The following is a 15,444-nucleotide window of genomic DNA, read 5'->3' on the forward strand; positions in this document are numbered from 1 at the left end:
CGGAGAGCATGCCACACACTTCGCGTAACATTTATTAAACCAGGAGCAGATGGCGTGCAGCTCAACAGAGCACGCAGCAAAGTGCCAACATCAAGCTTATAGTACAGAAATGCCCCTCTCGAGAGGGTTATCACAACTTACTCAAAAACAAAGCCTCACATTTTTGGGTAAACCCATGGCACATCACGCACTACGCAAAGCAAATTTACAATTGCGGGCACTCTAATCACGCATAACTGGTTGCATGACTTTTGAAGTTTCAATAAATGAGAGAAACAGCAATTTGGAAACGAAGAATTGCAATGATCTTTCAGTATCACATTTATTCTAAGCACCGCTGGATTTAAACCTGCCAGTCGAAGAGAACAATTTTTGATTTGCAGGTTAAATTCTCGCTTCATCACTAGAGCAAGCTGACCGGGAAAAAATGTAGGAATAGCCTCATTCTGCAGCGAACAAAAATAAGCCACACCTAGAAAGGTATTAACCACAGCCCTGTTCCAATTTCTGTACGGTTGGCAAAATAGATCCTACAACGTTTTGCTCACTACAATGAACACATTGATGCTAAGACTATCAAGAGCAAATTGAAGAAGTTGTGGCCAGTACATCAAGAGATTCCTTTGAATGTGCTATGAAGAAGCGGTTGGCGGTACACATTACATGCCAGCTTGATGTGTTCATTGAAATTCGTTCAATTGCCATAGTCACTATCATTTCACCCGACGGGTAGCATTACGGTTACGATGATGCTACATTAATAACACATCAGAGGCTACATGTGCTCTGCTAGACTATGTTCACGTGCAAGTGATTATATGTTCACAACAGTAGACGAGGCTTCACATGTTACGCTGCCACATACTACAATGTCCATTTGTCATGGCAGCCAAACACTCGTATTACACTAAACAGCTGCAAACAACCTAATTCTAACATCAACAAAATGACAGCCCCCCGTTTCAAACCACTCTGCAACATATTACAGAGCCCTCACCTTCCAAGTTCTTGAGGAAGCTGGGCTTCTGAGTAATTACTTTTCGTTATATTTATTTGTTACGTGGCACGGTATCTTACGTGACTTTTTTTACGGCATCAACAAGAAATCAGTCTGCTGGCTTGCCCAGTGGGCATTGGTTAAAAGCAATATTCCTCCCAGAATTAAAAATTGAAAAATACGACATGTACAGTCACCAAACTGCCGAAAATAAAATTGTAAAAAACATGAGAACCGTTGAAGGCATCATAAACTGGATATATTAACTGTAATGTACCAGCTGCCTATCACAAGTACGCGAGAACATTGAGTATGTGTACGTACTAACTTGTGTATCGCATAACACATCGCTAGAATATTGTCATATAACAAATAAAAGCAAACCCAAAAGGACCTCACAGAGCTGATTGTACAAAAACCAGAACATATTCTCCCTCCTCCACGATGACATTCACACATCAATCTAAGACATGCATGATGACTACCACTTCTAAACAATACAAAAGTCTCTAGAGCACTCCATATTCACAAGCGGAGTTGTTGCCTGGCTGTTACGATGCAGGGCATGGATATTCGATGCTTCAGGGCACCTCACTTGAGGGAAGGTACACTTGAATTGCAGTATATCGGATAATCACTCCGCGTGTGTGTTCCTACAAAACGATATCACCAAGTTGAATTTTTCATTTACTTTGGTAAACCTGGTAATTTGTTATTCTTGTTTGTGATGCTGAGGTGTGATTCATGCCTGGATACAAATAAATTGTACACAGTACATTGTATAATTTTTGCACAGTAGATCCAAAAACTGTTCAGGAGCAATCAATGCAATAAACACAGGTACACATGATCCATGTTTCAATGATAAAGCGGCTTGAAAAACAAGTGCAAAGACCTAAGGACATGCAAACAGAATACTGCTGTCATAGATGGGAGCAATGGCAAGGAACAACCTTCTAAATGTTGAATGCTACAGACAAACTACAATGGGAAAGTCAGCACAGTAACAAGAAAAAATAAAGGCTCGAACGGCATCATTGACTAGCAGCATAACTCTGAATAGGTTTGCAGAAATCCCTGGAATGGTGACAAAAAATGATTACTTTCTGAAGAAGGTTCTGGAGTGCTGGTTCTGGCCTGACTTGAATGAGTACAAAGAGAAAATAAAGTTCCAAGAATGTTTTGTTTGGGCTAAATCACAGGTATGGACGCCATTATTGTCAAAGAATGTTTAAAGTACTTGTAAATGCGTGCGTCCTTCATTCACGTCCCATTACTTAGTACTTTCTTCGCGCTCAACAGAGACCCTATGTCCTGGTCAGATGAAAATTCTGCAGTTCCTTCATGTAGCCGTATGGCACTCACAAAATTAACATGCCGCTCACCTCTCAGTGAAAAATCAATGGGCACCAGCTTTTCCGCTTGAGTTAACCACTTGTTTTTAGCTATTCACTAGACTATACACTCTCTTTGCAACTCTGCTAAGCTAACACAACAGTCTAGAAGTTTAGAACAATGGTAAGTTGAGCTAGTAGGTTGATGTTCGTGCATAAAACAAAGGTAAAGCGTGTACACATGGAAGAGAAGCAGGTCACGCTATATGTGTTCTTGAAATCTGGTTCGCTTCTCTAGCCGTGTTTCCACACCATTAATTTCTATCATGACGAGTCTACAAGTGCTGGCTACATCACACTGGCACTTCGCTATGATGTTACTATGCAGTTTTGTCTATTTGCAGGCAAATGTACAGAATGCAGAAAATGTTCCTTTAGACATGGCATGCATGAGCAAGAGTAACAAACTATAGCGAACTTGGAAGTAATTGAAAACATGACAAGAGTTGTACCAGTCGTGGCTACAATTGAGGACGTAAAAACAAGGTCATCGCTTGTAAACTAGCAGACATAACAGAAGATCACGAGTTTTGTCTATACACTTGCACCAGGCATACGGTATCAAGCTTTTAAATAAACTCAATGCTTCAGTGAACTGGTTTTGCAACTTCCGTTGAATAGCCCTGCTCGCACAGGTAAACAGCGAGTTCACGTATAGGCACTAACAAGTCAGATTACCAATGCCCAGTGTCAGCTGCCTTTAACTTGGTTTCTTAGTCCATTAACTCCTATGATGACAGCCATAGAGAAATGTCACGGTAAACGAGAAAAGGTGCTCATGGCTGCATCAGCTGCCCTAGAGTGACCAAAACCCCTCCTAGCAGTGCTATAAGAGACACGTATGCCAGAATCTTATTTGCAAAACAATACTGAGTGGCAGAACTGTTTCTTGCTGTAGGCAGGTTTCCATTCTTGATCACATCAGTGCCCGTTATTTTGATGATGCTCGCCACATATGCCCAATCCAGCTGTTCACCACCTTCTCCTCTAGCCCTTTCCCACTCTTGCTCATTGCCTAGCCTTCGCGTGTGCTTTGCAGTCACGGGGGAGGGAACCCATCATGCAGTGTCTCATGAAGAAAATCATATCAATTAATTTTTTTCAGTAGTGCACAGATCCACGAGGCAGCGCGTTGCATTCCTCGTGTTCACAATGTTGACGATGTTTCGAGATTGCATGTGCCCGTTCGTGGCGCTATGCGGCGAACCAATGGGGAAGCGTCACTGCAACACTACTGCATGTGCTGACTTTAAGAGCACTGTGCTACGATGGCAGCATTGCTTCGAGCCACAATGAAGGTGTACAAAGGAACAAATCTGACAGATGTATGACATTGGAGCGGGGCACAAGTCTATCGCATCTCTGAGGCACAGCACTTCGACACACATGAGGCACAAGCAGCGCTAGCCCTCATGCAACGTTGCATCACGACCACTCCTTGAACTAAGGCGGACTGACAGCTCCCGTGGAAAAGCATGCATTTGCGCTGGCATTGAAAGAAATAAAGGAGGCATGAATCACAGGAAGCCCTGTGTATAGCTCCCTTTCAGTAAAGTGATAATGCAATCCTATTCATGAAATCGCATGCCAATATTGTTGCGGCCAGGAACATTCACATGAATAATAAATTTTGTAGAAAAGTAGTAAGTGTTATTACGAAAGTCACTACCTTACTTGGGCATCAAAAAATAGTCTTGTAATCACTGTTCATTACTGGTTCTTTACTTTCTACCCTCAATGTTTCTACATTACAGAGAGATTATATAAATTTTGAAATTTACATGAAATTGAATACAGGCATTCTTACTTTTGAATGCAACTTCCCACCATAATTTTACCAATATTCAAGGCTGCCATATCACTATTTTGGTTTGTCTTCACCAAGCTGTCCACTTCCACTTTAATATTTACGTCATAAAAATGATAAACAGATTATGATAATTATACAATTATTGTTATAATCGCTTTACCCACATCAGCTTAAGAGCGCCCTGAAAAACCAGCGAAATATTTTGCTGTAATGCCACACCAGAACCGAACGCGAGTTGCATTGTCCCATCACAGACTACAAGAAAACCAGCAGTTCATCACTAAACAGAATAAAACCTTCCCTGCAGTACTACGTCGATTTGTTTAACACAGAAAAAGATCATTCTTATTACACTGCAAGAATTCTCTCCTCGAGTTCGAGGCCTTAAACTTCAAGCACAGATGGCCACTTATCAAGCTATGTGGAGGGGACCAAACACAAATATGTCCCTTCAGAACACATAAATTTAAAATTACTTTTCTTTTGCAACCCAATACCAAAATGCAAACGCACTAGAATTTTCTAAACACACAAACATTTGTGATGAGTGAAAAAAAAACAAGCAAATGTGACGTAATAGACAATTGATATGTGGGGTTTAACGTCCCAAAGCCAGACGTAATAGACAAATCTGCCAGACAAAAAAAATAAATAGCACACACCACCCTGCAACGACAAAGCGCTGACCAGTGGTTCCTGCAGCTGCAATGACAAGGGGCTATGGGGAGACAGTGTGCCATAATTCAATAAGGTTCACGCATGAATACGAAGGGAGAGCAACAAACCGTTAGCTGCTTGGGCTGCGCAACGGCAAAGACACTGAGGCTTGAGGGTACTCATGGTTTAGTAGAGGCTTCGCCTTCACTTCTAACATGAACACCAAACAACATGTGTCATTTTTCTGGTGTTATGCAGGAAACTCGGGCACACTATCACTCGAAGGTGGGCGACGAAACAATACACACGCTATCAGCACAAAAAGAGAAATGCAAACTCAGGACTCGCATGGGTCACATGTACCCGAGTAATCACAGTAATCTCAGGAGCACACCATTTATATTGGAAATGAGCGATTTCACTACCAGTGATTAAAACTCTGCACATCCATCGACTGGCTTTAAACAGAAAATGGTGCTCCAACTTACAAACATGGCTGGGTCCATTTATATTGATACCATATTGATATGAAGTATGGAACAATGCATTAGTAACTTCATTTGAATTGGGAACACACACTATGTTGATCGTAATACACATGTCACATGTGAACCAGTACACGCAACCATCAATGACATCTTCAAGCTCCGTTGGGACAACAAGACATCAATCACCACTAAAACAGCTTTCTGCCAGTTTCAACATTCTCAAGAAGCGCATGTCAGAAGGCAGGATTAAAGGGCCTCTAAACCACGAAAACCTCGAGATTTAATAGTGGGGTTGCAGTTGTGCATGAGTCTACAAAACACACATGGTTGCAAAAATTTTTTTATAATAGAGCCATAATACCATAGTAAGGTTACACGCATTTGAAGAACTAAATAAAGCAAAGGAAACAGCCTGCGTTGCTGTTTCCTTTGCTGCACTCTTTGTTGGCCTGCCTCTCCTACTGGCGGAGTGTTCTTCCTCACACACCAGGAACACACCAGGAGCGTGCATTCCTGCAAGCAGACTAAGAGGTTCTTCCTGCTGCTGATGTAATCAGATTCTCCTGGTGATGTCAAATCCAATGCTAGAAATGCTGAAGGGCCCTAGAGATAACTGTGGGATTTCTTTCTTTAAATTTTGTGGCACACCTGAAGTGCATAGTGCTGCCACACTTTGCACGGTTAATCACAACAGCACTCTGAACTTCGCGTGCATTTACTTGAAATGTTAAGAAAAAATATGACAGGTGCTCTAAAAGCCCTTTAAGGACCGCTCTGAACCAATCAAAAGCCGCATGCAATCTCAGAGCTACCAAGGTGTTTCCTGTGGACTGGCAATTCTGGACTGATGCATCGCACTTTCATTTTAATGTAGCAAAGTCTGCTGTGTTAATAGCAGACTTTTATTCAAGGTGAAACAGTAAGCTCTAGTCTGGCAAAATCCACTGGCACTCACTAGAAGGCGTTCGTGGTCCTGATATCGGCAGTTTGGAGAATCACTCGGGTTAATGTGATATCCCGATTGCACCTGCGTTAACATTTCTCCGGGTGCTGTAAAAACATGCCTAGCGTCTGTTCAACATGGTCCACAAGGGATGTGAGGTGGGAGTCACGAGCGTGCGTGTGTCGGCGTGCGGTGCTACCGGCGCCGCTCGCCCTTCTGAGTGCGTTTGCGCTCTTTGTCCTTGCGCTCTTGTGCCTGCTGCTTCTGTTTCTCGCGGTTCAGCTTGTCCTGCGCTTTCTTGCGCTCATGCTCTTGCTTGCTATGCTCTCGCTTCTCCTTCTCGGCCTGGGCGACATTCTCGGCGTTAGTGTTCCTCGCAAGCACTGCCAATGATGTCGTAAGCAAGTCAAGGAACATGTCCGCAAGGTTGCTTGTTCGTTATTATATAAGTAAACCAGCAGGAAAATAAAGACGCAGGGCACCAACAGGGAACATGCACAGTGCACTGTACAGTTCTGCTTTTAGTGCCTTCAGTCTAACCCTTTGTAGTCCGAAACTTTTACCCACTTTCCGGCCAGTACAAAACTATTCTGCCAGTTTCTTGGGTCGTGAAAAAAAAACACAAACTGTGGAAGCGAACCTCACACAATATTTATTTTTGCTCCTGTATTTTGCAGGAAACTTCTTTAGGGATGTTAGGGCAGCGTATGATACTGCCCGAAGCATTCTCCTGGGCGCAAGGTTGTTACTGCAGGTTTTGTAGAAAAACTGTTTCCCCTCCCGTCTCCTTCTGTTTGCTTATCACTACAAACAGCACAGACCTTGCGGCTTGGGCCTGGCAGCTTGTAGATAAAATGGCTCCTTCGATCTAGCCTTTCTTTGCACTCCTTCTGTGCCGACAGGCTCTGCTTCCTGGCTCGACAATACCATTCACAAGCTGTTGGATGAAGTTGCGGTGGTACTGAAGGTGTTCGTCATCGTTCTGGCCATGATTCTCCAGCTTTGTGCGCCTCAAAATAAAACTGTAGATAATAGAATCCTCCAGAGGCCAAAAAAAAAGCTTGTGCCACCATTTCATCTTTCTGCGACAAAATGCGTAGCTCACACAATAATGACTTGCTGTCGTCCTTACTCGTTTTTGTTGAATCACTGTCATCATTATCTGATAGAGGCAAGTAATTATCTTCCTCACTAAAGACATAATTGCTTTCACTAAAAGCACCACCATAAAATGCATGCCGTGAAAGCATGGCCATGCTTCACAGCGAAACGTGCGCTCTAGGCTTCAGTAGCTGCGCTGAACATTGTGTTGTACTCTAGTGTAGAAAAAGTAAACATCAACAAACAAAGCCCACTTATTCCTTCAGAGATTACGTTGCACATTTACAAAAAAAATCAAAGCATATCCACAGAGTGAATGATGATTAGTGGGGCGAAGCTTCGAAGGGTTTTATCCGCAAACCATGAATCATTCGTAGGCCCCGTCCGTCTGTCTGTCCGTCCATCTGTCTGTCTGTCTGTCTGTATGTTCGTCCATCCATATGTCCATCTGTTCACCTGTCTGTTGTCTGTGTGTCCACATGTCCGTCTGTAAATCTGTCCGTCTAGTGGACACTTCAAGTACCACCATCTCGCATCTTTTCAACATATATTCATCATATACAAGTACTGCCATCCTGCGGACAATCCAAGGACTAAAACGAGAGGTGGCTACTACATACAGGAGACGCACGACCCACGCCTTAAGGAACTTCGCTCCTAAAAAATGTGCATGACTCACAGTAAGAAAAACGCGAAATTTAAACCATGAACACCCTTGTCAGGCAGTGCCCAACAACGGACCGCAAAGGGTTACAGGAACACTAAAGTCAAATAAGAAGTTACGTCAGAGTGAAATCCTAATGTATGACGTCTAAAAGGACAATACTATCAACAACAGTGCCCTACTTGCCGAGAAGTCAAGGTAAATGCACGAGAACACACTCACCACGAGTGGGACATTCGCAAAATGATCCCAATGATGTTAGAGTTGAAGCCTACAATAATTCACTAGTAATCGAACTAAATGCACTAAATGAAGAACTGTCCATGCATTAAAAGACGTAATAAAGTTATGCCTGCTCGTTTCTGTTTGATTCATAGAAAAAGAACCATTGCAGGTTTATGGGGAGCGGCACGAGTAGTTCGAAAGTTCAATTTTTGCCTGGTTAAAAGCTGGACAGGTCGTGCCATTTAACAGGGCCTCGTTGAACCAAGCACACCTGCCATCTAGGAGGCCATGGCCAAAAGTTGTTCAATGGCCGTTGTTGGTGCTGTGGCTCCCGCTACTTTCGCTCTGCTGTTACCAGTGTCGGTGGCCGCGCAGCAAAGCCGGGCAACATTGTGCACGGCAACAGTGACGTGAGACGGCCACCTTCAGGTGGGGAATTTTAAGTGTACTAACACGATACGGACGTGATATTATTTCAAAATAACTTCTTTGGCACAAAAGTAGCACTATGAGGTTTTCTGGACCGCTACTTCAACAATCAACATCGACTTCATACTTGTCTTTAGTGTCCCTTCAATAGGCATCTTACGGTTTAATACATAGCAAGCAAAAGTGGCAAAGCTAAGGCAACGTTTGGCACTATTTGCATCTGCAGCAAAAAACTGTGGGTGCTATGTGGCGGCAGGAGATTCAGATATGTCGCATAATATAGTTTGGGTTGGCCATCACAGGCACAATATGAACCCCAACTTTGCAAGCCACAAAAGGATACATTTTGGAACGTAATGTTCCTTGTGGGCTGCTCCAGAAGTCGCAGGAGGAGCCACCACCGATTCTGTAGATGACTTTGTTACCACTTCCCTGCATGAATCGTTGTGGGGTATATTACCGGTGCGAACTATGGAAACTATTGCATCTACCCAAAGAAAAAATAGAGCAGTTCACTTCGCCGATGTAGTTCTGCATGAAATTTGTAGAAATATGGCCACAGAGCCAGACAGAGTTTGTACATGAAGCCTGCACTAACACTTGATTTCAGACGTATCGGGACGCTCAATGCATTGTAGCATAACAATGCACAGGACTCTCTGTCAGGGTGAGTGAATGTGCATTGCGCCGCCTCCCACGTCCGTGACGTCACAGACAAGTTCTCGGCGCTAGGTGACTTTTTATCTCATTGGCAAGTGTCAGGGCAGGGAAGAACACACAGTCGCTATGTCCCTGCTTTTTTTTTTCTGCTTTTCCCCCCAGCTACCCCCTGCTTTCGTCTGTTCCCCAGCCACAACATTAGTAAACACAAAGTAACGCGACGGGCGCTGGCACTAATCCGATGTCACAGTTCTTTGCTCCGCACGTCACGTACGAGTATCAGTGCACGTGGCATCTCAACGAGCTGGTACCCAGAGATGGTGGCCACGGTGACGTCCATGCACACTATGTGATATTAAGTCAATGTATGAGGTAGACATTGCACACACCTTACCCGTTGTGCAGGTTTACGCATGGTAATAAGACTGAATCAAATCGCATAAACATTTCATAGCTAAGATTCGGAGCAACAAAATGGTAATTCAGCTTGAGCTTCAAAGATGATGCAATAGGTGGATAGCAGAACGGCCCATCGTCTGCTTCTGTACTTCCGGCTCGAGGCCTATCCCTTCGCTGCTTCAAGGTGCCTGCTGCGCAGTCTAATCGGTGTAAAATACGTGCAATTCTATGACGCTTTTGCTGCTGTTTGTTCAATGATTGTGTTCTTGAATTTTTTAATGAATCGATAGATAATATTTCGTGCATTTCAGAGAATGAAGCGAGACGTGGACATGAGCGAAAACGAGGAACATGATGGGTTTCGAGCACATGCATGCAGGTATAGCTCAGTAAAACTTGTTGGGCTAGTTGGTTATTCATCCTATTGTAAGAATCTAGCGCTCACTACCAACTGCTTATTGCTCCGATATGACCTTCTTATATACGTACAGATGAATGCGCAAAGGTAATAATTAACAGAGCTGCACCCGTGGAAAGCCAACAGCACATGAGGTATATAGCGCCACCACACAACAAGGAACAAGTAAAAAAAAAGTGAACATGAAAAGCAGACAAACCAGATAGAATCACTAGATCCTTGCCTCGAGAAAAGATATTTCCTGTTGATGCAACACCAAAGACTGCTTGCTGACACAGATATCCTTATTTTTTTTCAATAAAATATGCTTCCAATGGCAGATGTGCAGATAAATTTCAGCTTCTTCCAAGAACCTTCGTTTCAGAGAATCGTGGTTAACACCCACATGCGGCAATATGTGACACAAGATGTGCGTACTTATCTTCGTTTTTCTTGAACTTTAGCGCATGCTCCCCAAGCCGGTCATTGGGGCATCTCTCGGTAATGCCAATGTACACGTTACTGCAGCGCTGTGAGTCGTGTGTGTTACTCAGGTGGATGTGTGAGTGCTTGCGAGAGTCAAGGTTGCGCTAAATTCTCACAATATGGCGTGCGGTTATGCTTTGAAACACGCAGTAATCTTTTGCAGAATCACCTCCATTTAGTATTTTCGAGCGCATACACTTACCCAGACAACTTCAAAATCACTTGCACATATGTTCACATGCTGTCATATGTCAATTTACGTACGATGTCTATATATGTACGCGTACTTTGCAGGATCAAGTATGCCGATATAGTATACTTCTATTGTATAACCTGCATCGCTAACATTCTGTCAAATCGATTGAAACAGGTGAGTACGTGAGTCCACAGAACAATACGGCCACTCAAATAATGGTACCATGTGACGTAAAATGATCCAAGTCGCTTTTGAAGCAATGAGTAGCATGGTATGGCGTATCTGTTATGTCAGACTTGCAAGCGTGTAGTGCCGATAGGTCATGCTAAACTCTAACTCATAGCCTTAAAGGCTATCTTGCACAACTTTACGCTGAGTGCGGATAATTTTGCATGCATTCAAAAACATTGTTCGAGCGTGTGAGGGACGACACCTCATTTAAAGGTATTTAGAGGCGTAAAAAAAGAAAGCCAGAAGACTATGACCGCGTTTCGTTTATAGCTTTCGAAACACATTACTATGGCCATTCGCTACATCGAGTCCGGAATGGTATCTTTGTAACCAAGAACTGAATAAATCATTTTACGGTTACGTGATCAACAAGAAAATAAGTGAACCATGATGTCCAGGAATCTTTGTATCCGACAAAACATGCGCAATATAACCTTCACTGCAAAACAACAAGCATCCTATTCATCGACTACATCGCGTTGCGCGCAGGAAACATCGCCCATGTAAAATCATATAATAAGCAACGGTGAAGATTGCACATTTAGTTTTAACACATAAGCGAAAGCTCTAGACTGTTCGACCTGTCAATTTTGGCGACTTTGAAAAGCGTTGCTGTGTTAGTGCGGTACGAACTGCGCACGAGATAACATCCACACAACTTACTCTTCTCCATCGGAGACTTCACCGTACTGCGCAAGAATGGCTTGTCGTAATTTTTGTTCCTCCACGGATAGGTTTTTTTCGGCGACAACAGACTTGGCCTGTTCCTCCATGAGACTCACTAGCTTCGCTTCGACGTTGTATTTCCCTGAAAATGAACAAAAAACAAGCAGGCCGTGAAACCATCCACGATTCGGGCCACAGCCATCGCGTGGGTGCACACATGCCACCGGCAAGCGCACATGTTTTCTCAAACCTTGTTCGTCATCCACCCGCACATCTCCCTCGGCTGGCCGCTCGTTATATTCGGACCACTTGTTAAATATCTCGTCTTTCACGTCGCACAGTGCATCCTCCTGTCGACAGAGAAACAAGTGTTCACGCGAATCGAAGAACTATCAATGAATGCGAGCTCGCGCAACGCAACATGCGATTTCTCCTACGCAAACTTCTGTGAGGATGCCTTGGAGCGCCTCGGATTTCTCGTCCTCCGTCTCGTTGCCTTCGAGTATGCCCGTGATGTAGCTCCCAAACACGTCCGGATCGATGTTCAGGGCTCGCAACTTGTCGGTCAGCCAGAGTTCGAAATCACCGTGCACAGCCGCCATTCTGACCGCGGAGCCCAACACCTTCGCCTGGGCGGGCGGCCGTCTGCTACACTGGCTGCGTCTCCCTCATGCTATCCACATCAAGACGGGCGGCTGTGGGAGCATGGTAGGAGCGCATTCTTCCTTTCTTTTTTCTGCTTCTCACTTGCGTTCTTTATAAAGCTACGAATGATAGCTACTCCAAGTGCTGCCTTCGCTGAACTGTTCCGACTAGATTCAACACACTTTGTTTTTTGCTTACTCGGTTTGGCACTTTTTATTAGCAGTGAAGAAAAAAAAAAATGGTGATGTAGTTCCGGTTTCGGTTTCTCGCCGTCAACGTAGCACGACAGTGACTTCTTGGCAACGTAACTTATCTTTTAGCCCTAAAGAAGCTATGATCATATAAGATCATATAAAAATTCCTAATTATTCAATACACTGGCTGCAATTATGAAATATTTATATTTTTTCTCTGCTTTTTTACCTTACGAAATTCATGATACAATGACACCTTGCAGAACGTTCGCGACACGGCAAGCACATTGATATCATAGAGCAACATAGTAAACTATGTTACTCTATGGTCATATAATTTAAGACGAAAATACCCTGTTATAAGTCAAACCTGTGGAGCGCACGCGATTCGATACGAAATGTCTCGATATCGCCTCAACACAATTAAGATTCACTCCCCGTTGGGTGCGCGGAGTTCTTAGTTATCGCAGGGGAGAAGGGGCAAAGGGTAAAGTCCATCTTGTTGGTCGAGTCCAATAGAAACAGGCTTCTAAATGGATGCGTGAATTGAAACGGGGCTTCAGTGTGGGCTTGTTGGTGAATCGTTTGAACAGCTTTGATGTAGCGCAAGGGAACACGCGAAATGACACGTAGGCGCTGTGTGGCGTCCTTATGTGCCTTTTCGTTTCCGTGCATCGTTTCGCGCTACATCAAACGAATAAGCTGTTCAAATAAAACCGGGCCGACAACGTGCACCGAACAGAGGCCTGCCTTCGGACCACAGATTTCCATGGCCAAAGGCGGAAACTAAATAGCTCCTTAAATGGGGTCATCGGCAGTTTGAATCGTCAAAAACTTTGCACAGACATAACCTTGCAATTTTAACAATAGTAGCCTGGTCCGACTGAGTAAAGGTATGAGGCAGGCTTGGCACTTGGCAACCCCCACCAACTTGTCCTACCAACTTGCCCAAGCTTCCACGCTTCAACCCCCCCCCCCCTTTTACCAAGATGATAAGGGGAATCGCGCCCCGCCCTCTAGCTCCACTTTTGCGCGCGCCCGTGTATGGGTCGATCCCCTTGCTGACAATACCTTATGTCATCGCATGAATATTCAAGCATGCACTATATTATGTACACACCATATTATCTAGCGCGACGATACCTGTTTCTTCCCGAAATGTAAGCATGCAAACTGAAATATTTTGGACATTTATAAAGCGTTAACATTAACAAAATACCGGGGCTCCCACATCTCCGACTGTGTGTGCGACTTTTTTTTATGGTATTTATCCGGACCTTGTGTAGGTCACCGTGTGCAAAAATTATGCTCCATGTTCCGAAGTTGCTCATAAGAGTACCGTTTCGCTTGTATAAAAAAAAACAATTCACATAATTGAGCTATTCGGCAAGCTCTCGCAGCATGACATAGAAGGAAACATACAGGGTGTGCGAGTAATGTATTACAATTATTTTGTGAACAAAAGTACACTTAATATGAAAATTACTAAGCTGAACATTGACTTGCACAAAGACTGCCTATATAAATGAATTGCTATTAGAACACAACGCTTAACTGAAAGCATGTTCATTATCTTCCAATTGAATAATTTTTCCTCTCTCTCTCTCTCTCTCTCTCTCTCTCTCTATATATATATATATATATATATATATATATATATATATATATATATATATATATATATATATATATATATATATATATATTTGAGATCTAATGCCAAGGAAAGTATAGGGGAAGTTATTAAACCAAATTGCAATGTTATTGTGAAGAAAGAAAAGTGACTGAAAAGATAACTTGCCGTGGCCAGGAACCGAACCTGCGACCTTCCAATAACGCGTTATTCGAAAGTCACAGGTTCGGTTCCTACCCTGAATAATTTTTTTGCTGGAGAGGTTTGAGTGGCAAACGGCTAACCTTGGCCATTCGTCATCGCTGTGAAAGCGCGCAAATACTTTAGTATCACCCGAAAAGCTAAAGCGCGAAAAAACAAAATTCGGTAGTGGGTGGAGGAGAAAGGGGGGTCCGGCCCTGCAACCAGCAAATCAAGAGAAAGCGCAAGTGTGGAGACGTACACAGGTCACGTGGGATAATACGCCGCCATTGGCTGGTTTTGATGGGCCCGCTTGTTTTACCCACCCGAACTTGAACGAGTGAAGTGGCCATCATTCATTCAAGTGAATGACTCAAAGAATCAGATATACATGGCTAACCGGGCGGCAGGATACTTTAGTTTCCTACACTGCCGCCCGCTTATTGGCTCATCCCCCTTTGTGGGTGAGCGCCAGCCATGTGACGTCATCATCATCCCTACCCTAACGGGAATCGTACTTCACTTTTTTTTTTGCACCAAAATAGAATAAGCAGAGTCTACAATTTCTGGATGGCATACAGAATGAGTCTAATGTACATACAATATATATTTCGTAATGCGCGGCTAGAACTGAAATCTGTGCTGACATTGTGTTTGAGTCACAGTATATACAGCTGCAAAACGGCCACTCAATTTGAACAATGGCTCCATCACCCCGTTCGAGTCCTCCTGTAGTAAACGCGGCTGAGCACAGCAACTCGCATAAAAGACCGAATTGGTCTACTTGGTGGTGCTCGTACAGGTCGATCGCTTTTAAACGCCGTTAGTGAACGCACCAAATCAACATGTCCTTTTCCATTATCTTTCGTCCAGCAAACTTCAAGTTTATTGTTTGAGGTAACTACAGAGTGGGTGGTTCAGGGAAAGCCGATCGACAATTTTCCAAGTTCTGCGGCTTCATAAGACCACGGGCACAAACCACAGAAAGAATGGCACATACATGCCGCAGCCCCATAATGGTAGAGCACATTTATTTTTATTTATTCAAT

General features: G+C 43.6%; 1 protein-coding gene across 1 annotated transcript; it reads right to left on the reverse strand.

The window, feature by feature from the left end:
- Nucleotides 1-14: 14 nt before the first annotated feature.
- LOC119170387 (coiled-coil domain-containing protein 43) lies at nucleotides 15-12,560 on the reverse strand. The gene is made up of 5 exons (XM_075876319.1): nucleotides 12,181-12,560; nucleotides 11,994-12,093; nucleotides 11,741-11,885; nucleotides 9,052-9,140; nucleotides 15-6,672 (listed from the first exon to the last, which is right to left on the reverse strand). Exons 1-5 carry the CDS (start codon nucleotides 12,343-12,345, stop codon nucleotides 6,485-6,487), a joined length of 687 nt encoding a protein of 228 aa, XP_075732434.1. The 5' UTR covers nucleotides 12,346-12,560; the 3' UTR covers nucleotides 15-6,484.
- Nucleotides 12,561-15,444: the final 2,884 nt, after the last annotated feature.

Source organism: Rhipicephalus microplus, chromosome 2 (genome assembly GCF_043290135.1).
Source record: "Rhipicephalus microplus isolate Deutch F79 chromosome 2, USDA_Rmic, whole genome shotgun sequence".
Classification (NCBI taxonomy): Eukaryota; Metazoa; Arthropoda; class Arachnida; order Ixodida; family Ixodidae; genus Rhipicephalus; species Rhipicephalus microplus.

Bases quoted from the DNA above. Each gene is read 5' to 3' on its own strand.
- LOC119170387 (XM_075876319.1), bottom strand. From the start codon at position 12,345: ATGGCGGCTGTGCACGGTGATTTCGAACTCTGGCTGACCGACAAGTTG. The intron at 12,094-12,180 runs GTAGGAGAAATC...CTCTGTCGACAG, and splicing joins GCATCCTCACAGAAGTTTGC to GAGGATGCACTGTGCGACGT. The intron at 9,141-11,740 runs GTAAGTTGTGTG...CGATTCATGCAG, and splicing joins GAAGTCTCCGATGGAGAAGA to GGAAGTGGTAACAAAGTCAT.